At 37.6% G+C, this 15,517-nt stretch overlaps 1 protein-coding gene across 6 annotated transcripts in view; it reads left to right on the top strand.

The window, feature by feature from the left end:
- Positions 1 to 15,517, top strand: part of MYO9A (myosin IXA) — a 211,124-nt gene that overhangs the window by 149,339 nt on the left and 46,268 nt on the right. For all 6 annotated transcript variants that reach the window (XM_004711954.2, XM_045285720.1, XM_045285719.1 and 3 more), the window contains 5 exons: positions 1,225 to 1,448; positions 1,910 to 2,026; positions 4,113 to 4,301; positions 7,697 to 7,744; positions 10,470 to 10,581. In XM_004711954.2, coding sequence (XP_004712011.1) covers positions 1,225 to 1,448; positions 1,910 to 2,026; positions 4,113 to 4,301; positions 7,697 to 7,744; positions 10,470 to 10,581 — 690 coding nt within the window. The remainder of the gene's footprint in view (positions 1 to 1,224; positions 1,449 to 1,909; positions 2,027 to 4,112; positions 4,302 to 7,696; positions 7,745 to 10,469; positions 10,582 to 15,517) is intronic.

Below are 15,517 nucleotides of genomic sequence, written 5' to 3'. Positions count from 1 at the left end.
CGGCATCTCGTGATCACACAGGCTGGTGTGGTTCTTCCATGTGAGCTTCGTTGCTTCTGAGCTAGATGGCCGCTTGTTTACCTTCAAGTCTTTAAGACCCTAGGTGCTGTTTCTTTTGATAGCCGGGCTCCATCAGATTTGTTCACCACATTTGCTTATGCATACACATTGTCTTCAGCGATCATGTCAGGAAGGTGGTGAGCATCACGGAATGCCAGTTTAATAGAACAAAGTATTATTGCATTGAGGGAGTACTTGAATGGGGGCCCAATGTCCATCTGCTACCTTAATACTAAACCTATAAATATATGCACCTAGATCTATTTCCCCATCCTCACATGTAAATATATTTACATATGTACATGCCTTTATTAGACCTCTATAAATGCTGTTTGCCTCCTAGCTCTTTCCTCTATTTCTTTTTACTTTCCTCTTGTCCCACTATCATGCTTAACCTTCATTTGAGTTTCAGTAATTCCTCTCGGTTATATTACCCTTGATCATGCCCTACCAGGCCACCTACACCCTCCTCACCACCGATTTGGGTCACTTGTTGTTCCCTTATCCCTGGGTTTGTTAACACCACAGGCCCCAGTTGGTACTCACCCAAGAAAAATGTAGAACATAGTGTTTATGAACTGTTATTACGCCACTTGACCTTGGTGCCCCCAAGACTATGGTCCTGAGCCCACAGCCCAGCAAGCGCGAGTTCCCTCAAGGTGTTTGGTGGTTATGTCTTAAGAAGTTTTTATAACTCCTGTTCCCCCTACCTCCTACCCCCTAGATGCTGCAGCACATTCATGGGTATACTTTCAACAAAGGTGAAAACACTTGAATATCTTCTGTCAAACCTATATATATTTTTAGGTATACTCCCACTCTCCATCACACACCTGTTCACCCTACTCAATCATCTACTCAGATTACCACGATTGCAGGATTGTGCATATAATAGTATTTGCCTCTGTTGCCTTTAACCGTTGCAAACTTCCCAGTACTGTATCTACCTCTGCCTCCATTATTTTGCCTTACGCTCCCTCGTACTGTGTATTGCCTTCCCCTTCACCCAAATTAATGCTGTCTCCCTTCTAGCCTGAGACTTCCCCTCCCACACTTTTATTGTATAAACCTTTCCTTGACTTTGATAATAATGGTCTGATAGGATATTTGTTCTTCTGTGATTGAGTAATTTCACTCAGCATAATGCATTTTTTTGAATTCCAGAATTAGTTCATTATCAACCGACACCTTCTTTGAGCACCGATCTACCTGGGTGTTCCCGGAAGGAGTTTAAGGAGAACAAAGAGCCTTCTCCAAAGGCAAAGAGGAAGCGAGGTGTGAAGATCAGCAATGTGGCTTTGGAGTCCATGCATTGGCAAAATGACTCTGTCCAGATCATAGCAAGTACCAATGATTTGAAAAGCATGGATGAATTTCTTCTGAAGAAGGTACACTTGCTGAGTTTGGTCCTTCAGTAGCTTTACCTATGGAGCACTTATACATAGTAGGCTATTCTAAGAGATCAAGTTTACGTATACTTCAGTAGTTAGTACATAGTCTGTCCTTTACTAGAAAAGTACAAAAAATAAGATATGCATAAGTCAAACAGGATAAATGGAATTTAAGGTTTGGGGCTTTATTTATTGCCTTCATTTTACTATAACTGTCATATTGTAGTCTTAATATGCTGTTGATACTTGTATTTGCTCAATGTTAGTTTCAGAAGGGATCTAAGAAACTAACTAGTAGTAATAAAAGTTGGGCTATCTATTAATATTTCTGTCTAGGTCCCCAAATAGCCAGTAACTTTCCTTTTCAGGACAGTTACTGTTAAAGAAACAATCCACTGTTGTACTCACTTCTTTTCAATTAGTTGATTGTGAACAGAAACTCTTTCTGTGGTTCCCAGATGAATGATCTGGATAATGAAGACAGCAAGAAAGATACAATGGTGGATGTTGTGTTTAAAAAGGCCCTAAGAGAGTTTCGACAGAATATCTTCAGCTTTTATTCATCTGCATTGGCGGTAAGCTTAACCAGATCAGGAGATAGTTGATATAAGGAAAATTTGTCAGCACTGTATAAGGTAGGGGTTGGCAAGCTAGCTGGAGAGCCCACGTGTGGCTCTGAAGCAAAATTGAAAATGAAAATAAAACTGTCATAGTTTCATTTACTAAATGTTCAAAGGATATTATTCAGCTAATGATGATTTCATTTGTTTGTAAAAATATATTTATGGCTCTCCAATAATTTTTTAAATAGTTGTGAGGGATAGGATTGGCTCTTCTGTCTCAAAAGTGTGCTGACCCGATCTCTATTATAAAGCAATAAGGAGTCCATGTTCTACCAAGATTTCTCCAACTCCCTAATTTTGTTTTAGGGATGTTAAGTGCCAAAAAAAAAAAAAAGTCTAATCTGGTTCATAGTGACCCTATATAGGTGGGGGGAAATATACTGTCTTCAGATTAATAACTTCCTTGAATTTCCTTGAATAAATTTTTGGGTTTTTTTCTCCCCTTAGATTTATAAGTATTATTTTATAGTCAAGGTATTTTGGGTACTATTGGGTTTCTCCCATTGCCTCACCACTATTTTACTTCTCATAATCCTTTTAGCTCTGTTACCAAGCTATAGATTCTAGTTATTTTATATTATCTTTCAGTAGAATTAGAGTATTTTATGTTCACGGATTTTTGTATGTGTGTGTGTGTGTGTGTGTATTTCGTACTGAAGCATCTAGTAATGCTTACATCTATAGAATTCTTATTCATATGTATAAATTATCATTTCCCTTCCATAAAATAAATCTAGTTTTTAACTCATTTTGAAAAGAGCAATCAGGAGAACTTTCTTTCATATCCTCTACTTTTTTTTCTTGTTGTAATATTTTTTTACCTGGAGAAATGAGGAACTACACAGTCTACGAAACTAGGAATAAAAATTATAATAAGGAAGTAATATGTTTATTCTGAAAATTTCTAGATTTGGGGGAGGGAAGGACTAAGTGGCCACACTTTTCTAATCTGCCCAGTTGCTTGTCACATTGCTTTCTCTCTTCACATTTGTAGTTCCTAGATTAGAAAGTTGGGATTGTTAGATGCTCGGATTCATTTTCAGTCACTGGGGAAGAGCCAGCATGATTAAGCAAAGCTTTAATACTGGCTTTCTAACCCTGAGTCAAAAAACCCCATGGTCTCACTTCAAATTGTTCAAAAGGAAGTAAATAGTAAATGCATATAGCAGTTTCTGATTCTTTGGAGTCTTCTCTCATATAAAAATGTCAACTTTTAAATAAACTAAAATGGATTCTATTTAAATTCCTCTCAAGTTATATACTGTTACTCTGGACATGTCACTCTTCTTTTGTAGAAAGGAGTGAAAGTAAAGATGATTATCTAATATATCATTAGGCAAGAATCCAAGTAATTAGCCTCCTAATTTTAGACTGGAACAATCTGAAATAAAACTCATTTCTGGGGATAGGTAATGAAAAAGGATATGAGTGATATTTATAGCCCCAAATAGGTAAAAACGAATGTACCTATTAGTTGTGATTGACTGATTTGTATAGAAGAAATTCCTAGGACTTACTCAAATTATTATATTATTTAAACTATTACCAAAGACCATACACTCCATAGCTAAGTAGACATTTATAAATACCACATGTACTCAGTATTAGAAATCATTAAAAGCTCATTAGAAAGTATACAGGGTCTTGGGACTAATAAAGGAAATGTGGTGGGGGGCGATGGAGGACAATGTAAGATATGGAAATAATAATCTATAACTTAACAAGGGTGTGTGAGGGAGGGAAAGTGGGTGGGGGTGGAGGAGAAAGAAATGGGGAGCTGATATCAGAGACTCAAGTGGGAAGAGAATGCTTTGAAAATGGTAATGGCAGCATATGTGCAAATGTGCTTGACACACTTAATGAATGTAAGGATTGTGATAAGAGATCTAAGAACCCCCAATAAAAGTATTAAAAAAAAAGAAAGTGTACAGGGTCTTATATCTTTATTCTAATAACACCCAATACAAGTTGAATCACTCTTGCCTATATAAAGAATTTTATGCTACAACATTACATATCTTCTCTGGTTTCTCACTAGATGGATGATGGGAAAAGCATACGGTATAAGGACCTCTATGCACTATTTGAACAGATTCTGGAAAAGACAATGAGATTTGAGCAGCGCGATTGGAGTGAATCTCCAGTCAGAGTTTGGGTCAACACTTTTAAAGTGTTTTTAGATGAATATATGAACGAATTCAAGACATCAGATTGCGTAGCCACAAAGGTAAATATGATGTGCTTTGATTTCTAAAAGGATTTACTTATGAGTTATTTTATGAGTTATTTTTAAGAGTCTGTTGTGATTGTTATTTCAGAAAAACATTAGAGTAAACATGCAACCTATCACTGTTTTAAATCCTCCAAACTCCTTTCAGTTTGATAAATTCCTCAGACCTGTTACCTAAACTGTCAATAATGAATACATTCTCCACTGAGTTAAATACACAGTATTGTGCTCTTAAGATAACAAGCATTTAGAAAGGTTATGAATTTCATTTTGAAAAACAGTGCTTAAAGATGAGATTCCTAACACAAGAACACTTTGTTCTAATAACCTGGCATTCCGTGATGCTCACCTTCCTGACACGATCACTGAAGACAATATGGATGCATAAGCAAAGTGCAGAAAGCCGATGGTGCCCAGCTATCAAAAGATATAACATCTGGGGTCTTAAAGCTTAAAGATAAATAAGTGGCCATCTAGTTGAGAAGCAACAAAGTCCATATGGAAGAAGCACACCAGCCTATGTGATCATGAGGTGTCGATGGGATCAGGTATCGGGCATCAAAGACCCAGAACTAAAAAGTCATATCAATGTGAATGAGGAGGAATGCAGAGTGGAGACCCAAAGCCAATCTGTAAACGATTGGACATCCCCTTACAAAAGCATCACAAGGAAGAGACGAGCCAATCGGTGCAGTGTAGCACCGATGGAGAAAAAAAAAACAAGAAACATACAACTTTCCTTTGGTTCTTTAATGCTTTCTCCCCTCCACTAGCATGACCCCAATACTACCTTACAAATCTGAGTAGACTAGAGCATGTATACAGGTACAGATAAGAGCTCACAACACAATGGAATCCAGGACAGATAAACCCCTCAGGACCAATAATGAGAGTAGCAATATCAGGAGGGGGAGGGGAAGGTAGGGGGAGAAAGGGGGAACTGATCACAGTGATCAATATATAATCCCCTCCCCAGGGGAAAAGTGGGTAAAGGGACACATTGGCCAGTGTAAGACATGAAATAATAATAATTTATAAATTATCAAGGGTTCATGAGGGAGTGAAAAAACTGAGGAGGTGATACCAAGGACTCAAATAGAAAGAAAATGCTTTGAAAATGATGATGGCAACATATGTACAAATGTGCTTGACACAATGGATGGAGCTGTAAGAGTCCCCAATAGAATGATAGAAAAATAAAATTAAGATGAAATTCAATGTATCATTCAGTGATTTAAAGACCCATAACTTATATATTTCTTTAAATTAGGTTTTGGGAAAATGTGTCCCTTCAAATTATTATAATTATAATAACCTTTATTTTAGCAAATGCCTAGTCTATTTAATTCTTGCTTCAGCTCTATTAAATAAGTTTTATGAAATCCATATTATTGAAGAGACAAATTATTGGCAGAGACAGTTAATCAGTGTGTTACCTTTTTATATATTGAAATCCTTTTTTGTATAGTTTTTATGTATTTCTATTTGCAAACCATCTTTTTATGATTATTTTTTTAATCAATTTATTGGGGCTCATACAATTCATCACAATACATAGATCAATTATGTAAAGCACATCTATACATTTGTTGCCCTCATTCCCAAAATTTGCTTTCCTCTTGGGTTCCCAGAATCAGCTCATTTTCCTTTTTTCCCTCCCCCTCCTTTCCTCCTCCCCTCTCCTCCATGTACCCTTGATAATTTAAAAATTATTATTGTATCTTATATTACACTGCCCAGCGTCTCCCTTCACCCACCCCTCTGCTGCCCGTCCCCCAGAGAGGAGGTTATATGGAGCTCCCTGTGATCAATTCCCCCTTTCTACAACCCCCTTCCCTCCCTGGTATCGCCACTGTCACCCCTGGTCCTGAGAGGTTCATCTGTCCTAGATTCCCTGCGTTTCCAATTCCCATCTGTACTGCTGTGCATCATCTGGTCTAACTAAGTCTGCAAGGCAGAATTGGGGTCCTGGTAGTTGGGGGGAGGAAGCGTTTAAGAACTAGAGGAAGGTTGTGAGTTTCATTATTGCTGTAATGTACCCTAAGTGGCTCATCTCCCCACTACCCCTCAGCAAGGTATGTCCAGTTGTCTAGAGATAAATAGACCCACTAAAGTTCTATAATATAGTTAATTCAGTAGACCAGCAGTTCTCAACCTGTGGGTCATGCCGATCCTTTCACATGGGTCGCCAGATTCATAACAGTAGCAAAATTAAAGTTATGAAGTAGCAACAAAAATAATTTTATGGTTGGGGGTCACTACCACATGAGGAGCTGAATTAAAGGGTCGCTGCATTAGGAAGGTTAGGAACCCCTGTAGTAGATTAATGGATCACACATATACTACTGTTCCCAACCCTGATACCAGAAGAACTAGGGTGCCTGGCTACTGATACCAATTGCTCTGAAATGGATCACAGTAGAAGGCCTTGGATAGTAGTAGGAGACATGGAACAAAACCCTAAATCATAAAAAAGACCAGGTTTATTGGTCAAATAGAGTCCGGGAGGACCCTTGTATGGCCCTTTATCATTCTTCAACCCCGAGATTGGACTCACTGCTGTTTTAGAATAACCAACCATTTAAATTTTTCTAAAAAAGGCAGCATTTACCCAAGTACAAAATACAGAGGCTTAGGAAAAAAATGAGGAAGGGACACAGGATATATAAGAAGGAAGTGGGATGTACAGTTGAGAGAATTTCAACGGATGAGGTGAAACACATTTGAATAAATTGTTGAATGTAAAACTGATGATATATTTTGTCCATCTAATTCATAATGAAAACTTAAAGGAAAAAAGTCCTGTTTTAGATGTAGATTAAAGTATTTTTACATAGAAGATTTTTAGTGGGCTTATAATGCCTTTGAATGTGTATATGAAGGGGCTTTAAAAAGTGGATTAAATAAATTGCCTTTTAATTCCAATTTCCACAAACTGTTTGAAGTTTCTTCATAGTATGATTGTCAGGGAATATATATAAAAGAGCATTTCCATTTTCCAAATAATGCTCTTTTAAAAAAATTTTTTATGTTGCTTTGGGACAGCATTTTTCTAGGGACTAAATGTGGAATGCCTGAAAAATAATATAAGTGAGCATTTAAATGAGTGATTAAAATAAAATGCTTATTTTAGCGTGATATGACTTCTGCACAGAACGGAGGTTTAAAAAGAGTGATCTCCAAAGTATCCTTCCATTAATTAAGTTTTATCAGTATCATGTTATCTCAAATTAAAATTTTTTCTCACAGTTGATTATTGGAAGTGCAGAGTTGGTCCTGAAAAATAAGGAGCTGTTTATTCTCTTACCTATTGAGCAAAAATCTCAGTGTTTGCTAAGAAGTAAGAAAATTAGTATTAATTGTATCATAATTTATCCTTATTCCCTGCCCAGGTGCCAAAAACAGAAAGAAAAAAAAGAAGGAAAAAAGAAGCTGATTTGGTAAGTTATCATCACTTCTGCATGTCATAAAAAAGCAATATTCACACTGACAGTTTGAAGTATATAGCACATTGCATTGATTGGAAATGTTTTTTTTTTAAAGATCATTTTATTGGCTCTTACAACTCTTATTACAATCCATACATCAATTGTATCAGATATATTAGTACATATATAGCCATCATTCTTTTCTAAACATTTATTTTCTATTGAGCCCTTGGGATCAGCCCCTCTTTTTTCCCCTCCTCACCCACCCCCTCCTTCGTGACCCCTTGATAGATTATAGATTGTTATTATTTTCATATCGCATACCGACTGCTGTCTCCCTAGCCCTCTGTTTTCTGTTGTTCTTACCTCTGGAGGGGGGCGTGTAGTTGTGTGCCAGTCATTGCGATCTGTTCCCCCTCCCTCCCCACCTCTCCCCGACTCCCCTCTGTCCTTTTGGTATCGCTATTCCCATTCCTGGTCCTGGGTTCCACGTGTCGTGAGCTTTATTTCTGGCCTGTGCTTACGTACATTCTCCGGTCCAGTCCAGAGTGGGAAGCAGCACTGGCTGGTCATGAGAGTGGGGCGTGAGGAGGCCTCAAAGAGCCAGAGGTATATTGTGCGATCCATCGGTGCTCAACTGCACTCTGATTGACTCATCCCTTCCCTCGGACTCCTAGGTGTGGAGATGTTCCATTGTCTATAGATGGGCTTTGGGTCCCCCTTCTCACCAATGCATTTTTGTTTGTTTGTTCGTTGTTTGTTATGAATCTTCTGAGGCCTGTTACCCGGTGGCGATGACACCTCATGATCTCACCTGCTGGTGTGCTTTTTTCTATGTGGGCTTGTTGCTTCACTGTTGGATGACTGCTTGTTCAACTTCAAGCCTTTAAGACCCCAGACGCTATATCTTTTAATAGCAGGGCACCCTCCACTGTTTTCACCACATCTGCTTATACACCCATTTTGTCTTCAGCGATTGTGGTGGGGGTGGGGGTGAGGGGGTGAGTATCACAAAGTGCCATTTTGTTAGAACAAAGTGTTGTTGTATTGAGGGGGGTTATGAGCAGAGGCCCAAGGCCCATCCACAGCCTCAGTGTATTGCCTCATAAATATATGTACATAGGCCAATACCTTTATTTGCTTTTATTTCCTGAAATAGTTTTGTTAACATAATTCACACATCATACAGTTCAATAATTTGAGTTATTAACTATTAAGTTAATCGTTTAAACATATTAAGAAGAGTTGTGCAATCATCACTAGAATTGATTTTAGAACATGTTCTTTCTTGCACTCTCTGGGTTGTTTTCTTACAAATAATAATTTATAATAAATCTTGAATATAAGATTTTTATCAGATTATGTGTTTGGCAAATATTTTCTTTGGTTGGTGTTGCTTATCTTTTTCTCAATGGTATCTTTGAGGGTAAAGGTTTTAAATTATAATACTTTCCAGAATAATGGATTTAATATCATTGCATGTGAGGAATTTATTGGAATGGTTTTAGATTTCACATTGGAATTAACCCGTAGGTTACCGTTTGTAGAGTTTTGGTGTAATATCATTATCTGGAAGAACTATTAAAATTCCTCCATTTCTCAACTTCATATCTGTATGAAGTTGGATTTCCTTCTCAATCTAAACTGCATACTGCAGCAGGATGAATGCACAAGTGACTGTGAGAATCCAGATGACTTTTAAGTTGGACATTACAGAGATTTATGAAAATATAGAGCAACTTTATGAGGATTCAGTAGGTGGTCCAGACAGTTAAGCAGTTGAGCATTCCATTATTGGCCAAAAGATGAACAATTTAAACTGCCTCAGAGGCATCTCAGAAGACAGGTGTGATCATCTACTTACAAAAGATCACAGCTTTGAAACGTCTGTGGTGCGTTCTTTGGTGCAGTGTGGGTCACCAGAGTCAGAGTTAACTCCACAAATAACTATCATGACTTTTTCTTTTGTTTTCAATATATGCTAGTTGTTCACAAAAATCTTATTTATGTTAACATACAACATTTATTGTTAATTTCAAATGAATTAATAAAATCACTATTTAAATTGTTCACTCAAGAGGGCAGAAAGGGTGGGGGCGGGGAGAATAAATAAATTGTTCACTCAATTTTGAATACAGTTGGGCTGCAAACCCAAGGTCAATAGTTGGGAACCACCATTGCTCCTTGGGAAGAAGATGAGGCTTTCTCCTCCAGGAGAGAGACAGTCTTGGAAACCCCCAGCGGTAGCTCCCCTTGTCTTCTAGGGTAGCTGTGCTTCAGAATCAGCATGGTGGCAGGGAGTGTGTTTCTGGTTTTATAACTCACAGCGATAGCAGGCCTTTGGCATCCTCAAGGTGGTGAAAACTGAGTTTTAGAAAAAAGAATACTGCTCTTAATTTAACATACTGACTTATAGTCACACAAGGCTGAGAAAACTGGGGAAGTGAAACTAAGACAGGAGCTTTTCTATGGACTTTTTGAAACTGCTTGTAGTAATTGCATTTCTTTCTAGTTTTCATGTAAGTTGGTCCGTTTTTCCTGACTAGATCGTTATTTTTTGGAGAACAAGAATTGACACAGTCTAGCAATTTCTTAGGCTATCACATTGCTCCCTGTGGAGTAAGTACACAGAGAAGACTTAAATGAGGAATTGAAGGTGTTCCCACTGACTGACTATGATCGACAGTATTTATTGTGTTTGCTTTACTGTAAACAGCTAATTTTTTTTCCTATTTAGGTGGAAGAACACAATGGTCACATTTTTAAAGCCACTCAGTATAGCATCCCTACGTACTGTGAATACTGTTCTTCACTGATATGGATAATGGACCGAGCCTCTGTTTGCAAATGTAAGTATGAGAGAACAAATTCATACTATCTAATTGTTTAAGCTCATTTCTCACTGTATTCTCCTTTATTTATTTTTTCTAGCCTAGTCAGACTTTTTATTAGTATCTCTAGTCCCTCAGAGACTTTGTACTCTTTCCATTGAAGTAATCTTCTTTCAGACTTCAGCGTGGCCCAGTTAGTTACAGTGTGTTTCAGTCAGCCTCATGTCTGCACGCAAGTGTCCCTGCACTGTTTGCTTTCTGTGAGTCTTTCCTGCAGAATGTGAATTTTAGAAGGTCAGGAAACATCATCTGTTTCTTCTTTATCACCAATGCTTGGTATATTTCTGGATAAGTTTTAATAAATAAATGTTAGTTAGACCTCTAAGTGGATGGATAAATAGACTGCTAACCACAGAGTTGGTGGTTCAATCTACCCAGAAGATCAGCAGGAGAAAAACATGGTGATCTGTTTCTATAAAGATTACAGAACAAACTCTTAAATTAAATTAAACTCTTAAATTAAAGAATAAACTCTTAGGCTATTTCTGAAAAGTTACTTTAAAAAAACCGTTCGTCAGGATGTCTAAATCTTAGCATGTTTGTAGAGACACTTTGTAGTTCTTGGTTCTGGCTTTCAGAGAATATTCCACTCTTACTCCATCCATCTACCCTGGTGTAGTATGTAATATTGTAGGGTCTTACTGTTGTTTTTGTTAGATAACATCACGTTACTTTCAATTATTTGCCTTCCCATGTGACAGAGTAGAACGACCGAGTTTTCATGGCTGTAATCTTTATAGAAGCAAATGACCTTGTTTTTCTCTTGCTGATCTTCTGAATAGATATGAACCAGCAACCTTGTAGGTAGCAGTCTAGTGCTTACTGTTGGTGCCACTTAGGCTCTTTTAATGAAAGAAATATTAGAAAGGACTAGGCCCATAATGACAATTAGGATAAAAGTCATGCTCACCAGAGTAAAATCTCCACTCTCCTGGATGTGTTCGCTTTTCCATGGCCCAACACTGATTTTCCTATCATCTTTCCATTCATTATTAGCCTAGAAATTTACGGTGAATTTACGGTGAAAATGAAGTGTTTTTAAAAATGTATTTTGTAATTCCTTACTTACTGATAGGAATACTTTTTAACTCTTAACCTGTTATAGGTCATATATATGAGGGAGCAGACACTAGCTTGGGAATCAAATCAGAGAAAGACCTTTCCTACTGGATTATTAGTGTGAGTGGGGAATTGGGAATTATGAAAGAATTTCCTAGACAATGCTTAGAAAGTTTAGGCATGTTTTATCTTCATTTTGTCCAAAAGACAGTTAAAATTCTTTCATTATTATGTGGTGAAATGGGTTAAGAGTTGGGTTGCTAACTGCAAGGTTAGCAGTTCAAAATCACCAGCCATTCATAGGGGAAAAGATGAGGCTTTCTACACCCATAAAGAGTTACAGAAACCTAAACGGTAGTTTTTCCTGTTCTGCAGTTTCTGTATGAGCCAGAATTGACTCAGTGGCAGTGAGTTTGGTTTTTCAGAGACAGAGGTTTGCCATGAGTTTGCATTGACTCAGCTGCAGCAAATAACAACAGGGCTTATGAGAGGACTTAAAAAAGTTTGTGGGAAAATAGAACTTAAAAATAAAATATATAAACTTTATTTTTCAACATAAGCTCCATCAAGTTAAAGTTAAAGTCACGTCACCAGTCATTTAGCCCATCCCTAAAGAACTGAGTGTCCTGAGAATTTAGCCATGGTGATGCAGGTTTTTATTTATTTTTTAACATTATTAACTGAAGAAAAAAGGTGCCTTTTAAATACATTTTAAGGTTAGGAAACCAGAAGGAGTCAAATCAGGAATGTAAGCCGGATGCCTAAGATTCACTCCTGCAAAACTTCTCTTGTTTGATGAGAGGAATGAACAGTAACATTGTCATGGTGAACAAGGACTCCGGTGAAGCATTCCAGAATGTTTGTCTGGTAAAACTTTGACTGACTTTCTCAAAGCACTCTCATAATAAAGCAGATATTATCATTCTTTGCTCCTCAATAATCAATAAGCAAAATGCCTTGTGCAGCAAAAAAACTGTTACCACAACCTTTGCTCTTGACAAGTCTGCTTTTGCTTTGACTGGACTACTTGCAGCTGGAGACAGCTATTGCTTTGTGCTTTGCCTTCAGGGTTGTACTGGTAAAGCCAGTGACATTTTCTGTACACTGCTTCCAAGAAATGCTTTAGGATGTGGATCTGCTTGTTTAAAATTTCCTTACAGTTCTTCCAAGAAATGCTTTACGATGTGGATCTACTTGTTTAAATTTCCATCGAATGCTCTACTCTTGTCTGCACCTGATCTGCATGCAATGATTTTGGTACCCTTTGAGCAAAAAGGTTAAAGTTCATTTTTTTAAAAACAGTTTTATTGGCCCTCATCCATATACCATATACTTGAGTAGTTCAACCATATCAAGAAGAGTTATATACACTACCACAATCAATTTTAGAACATTTTCTTTTTCCCCATACTCACTTTTTTTAGTTCAATAAATTATTTTATTGGGGGCTCTTACAGCTCTTATAACAATCCATACACTAATTGTATCAAGCACGTTTGTACATATGTCACGATCATCATTTCCAAAACATTTTCTTTCAACTTGAGCCCTTGGTATCAGCTCCTCTTTTTTACCCCTCCCACCCCTCCCACCCTCGTGAACTCTTGATAATTTATAAATTATTTTTATTTTCATATATTATACCGTCCACTATCTCCCTTTACGCACATATACTCATTGTTATTCATGTATTTTTTTCAATTTTGATAAAAATATACACAGCAAAACATTCACCAAGTCAACAACTTCTACATGTATAGTTCAGTGCCATTGATTATCTTCTTCGTGTTGGATAATCATTATTGTTATCCCTCTCCAGATTGCTCCACCACCATTAAAACTCAATGCCTTCTAAGCAAAAACTCTTCCTCCTTCATCCATGGTAACCACAGGTCAAGTTTGGTTGTTTTTGTTTCTGTTTTCCTAGTAATTTCTAGATATAATATTCATATGTCATCCACTTCCATAGTTAAATTGCTTCTAAAGATTGCTCCCCAGTTACTCCCTATAACCCATTCAAGTTAAATTTTTTTAGACCTAATTAGGTAAGCTGAACCACTTAAGATGTGTGTGTCTGTGTCAGTTCTCTTCAATTAGGGCTTGAACAAGATTGTTTCCTCGCAAATTCATATGGATAGTGTATTTTGCAGGATTGCTATTCAACATCATATCGTCCCTTCTTCTAAAGAGTTACTCATTTGGAAACTGCTGATTTCTTTCAGGCATTAACTTTTCAGAAAGCATCAGGGGTTTCATCATTCACCATAAATTTGATACTTATTTTTGCTTCAATTTTAGCACAGTTTATACTGCAATGATAGGGGTCCTTTTCAGTCTGATGTATTATTCTTCTTTCTTAGTACCTCACACTAGATCCTGTTCACTCAGATGTGTTCTAACAAGTTGTTGTTGTTGTTGTTGTTAGGGACCCTATGTACAACAGTACAGAACACTGCCCACAGCCCTGTGCCATCCTCACACTTGTTATGTTTGAGCCGTTTTACAACCACTGTGTCCATCCTTCTTTTCGAAGGCCTTCCTCTTTTGTTTCTGCCGTCCCATCCACTTTACTAACATGATACCCTCTTCCAAGGACTGGTCTCTCCTTATAACATGTTCAAAGTATGTGAGACGAAGCCTCACCATCCTTACCTCTAAGGAGCATTCTAGCTGTACTTCTTCCAAGATAGATTTGTTTGTTCTTTTGGCAGTCCATACTTGCAATATTCTTTGCTTGCACCATAATTAATACTTCACAATATTTGGTCTTCCTTATTTGATGTCCAACTTTCTCATCTATATGAGCCGAGTGAAAATACAGTGGCTTGGTTCAGGCACATCTTGGTCTTCAAAGTGACCTCCTTTTCAATACTTTAAATAGGTCTTGTGCAGCAGCTTTACCCAGCATCGTTTGATCTTCTGACTGCTGCTTCCATGAGCATGGATTGTGAATCCAAGCAAAAGAAAATCCTCAACAGCTTCCATTGTTTCTCCATTTGTGATGTATACCTCTTGTGAAAATTTGAGTTTTCTTTACATTGAGTTGTAATCCATACTGAAGGCTGCAGTCTTTGCTCTTCATTAGCAAGTGCTTCAAGTCCTCCTCACTTTCAGCAAACAAAATTGTGTCATCTGCACAATAAGCCTTGTTCCAGCCCTGATGCCGAATTCTTCATATAATTCAGCTTCTCTGATGATTTGCCTAACATACATATCGAGTTAATATAATGAGAGGACACAACCCTGACGCATACCTTTCCTGATGTAAAACCATACAGCATTCCCTTGTTCTCTTGGTACGGGTTCTGCATGAGCACAGCGCATGATGTGTTTTGGAATTCCTATTCTTCTCGTAGTTTGTTGTGTCCCACACTGTAGGGCATCTTTTCATAAGCAGTAAAGCACAAGTAAACATCTTTCTGGTATTCTCTGCTTTCAGTCAAGGTCCATCTGATGTCAGTAGTGATATCCCTTGCTCCAAGTCCTCCTCCGAATCTGGCCTGAACTTTGTAGCTCCCTGTCAGTGTACTGCTGCAGCCATTGTTACTTACATGTGACATCGATGATATTGTTCTATAATTTGCATATTCTGTTGGGTTACCTTTTTTTGAAATGGGTACACATACAGATCTCTTCCAGTCAATTGGCCAAGTAGCTGTCATCCAAATTTCTTGGCATAGACAAGTGAGTCCTTCCAGTATTTTATTAGCATGTTGAAATGTTTTAATTTGTATTCCTCCCATTTTCCTGGAGCCTTATTTTTGGCTAATGCCTTCAGTGTATCTTGGACTTCTTCCTTCAGTACCATTGATTCATGCTTACATGCTCCCTCTTA

Source organism: Echinops telfairi, unplaced genomic scaffold (assembly GCF_000313985.2).
Source record: "Echinops telfairi isolate 266 unplaced genomic scaffold, ASM31398v2 ScPeMD7_7475;HRSCAF=8513, whole genome shotgun sequence".
NCBI classification, from domain to species: domain Eukaryota; kingdom Metazoa; phylum Chordata; class Mammalia; order Afrosoricida; family Tenrecidae; genus Echinops; species Echinops telfairi.
The sequence above is the reverse complement of the archived record's forward strand: the minus strand, read 5'-3'. Positions and strand labels throughout refer to the sequence as shown.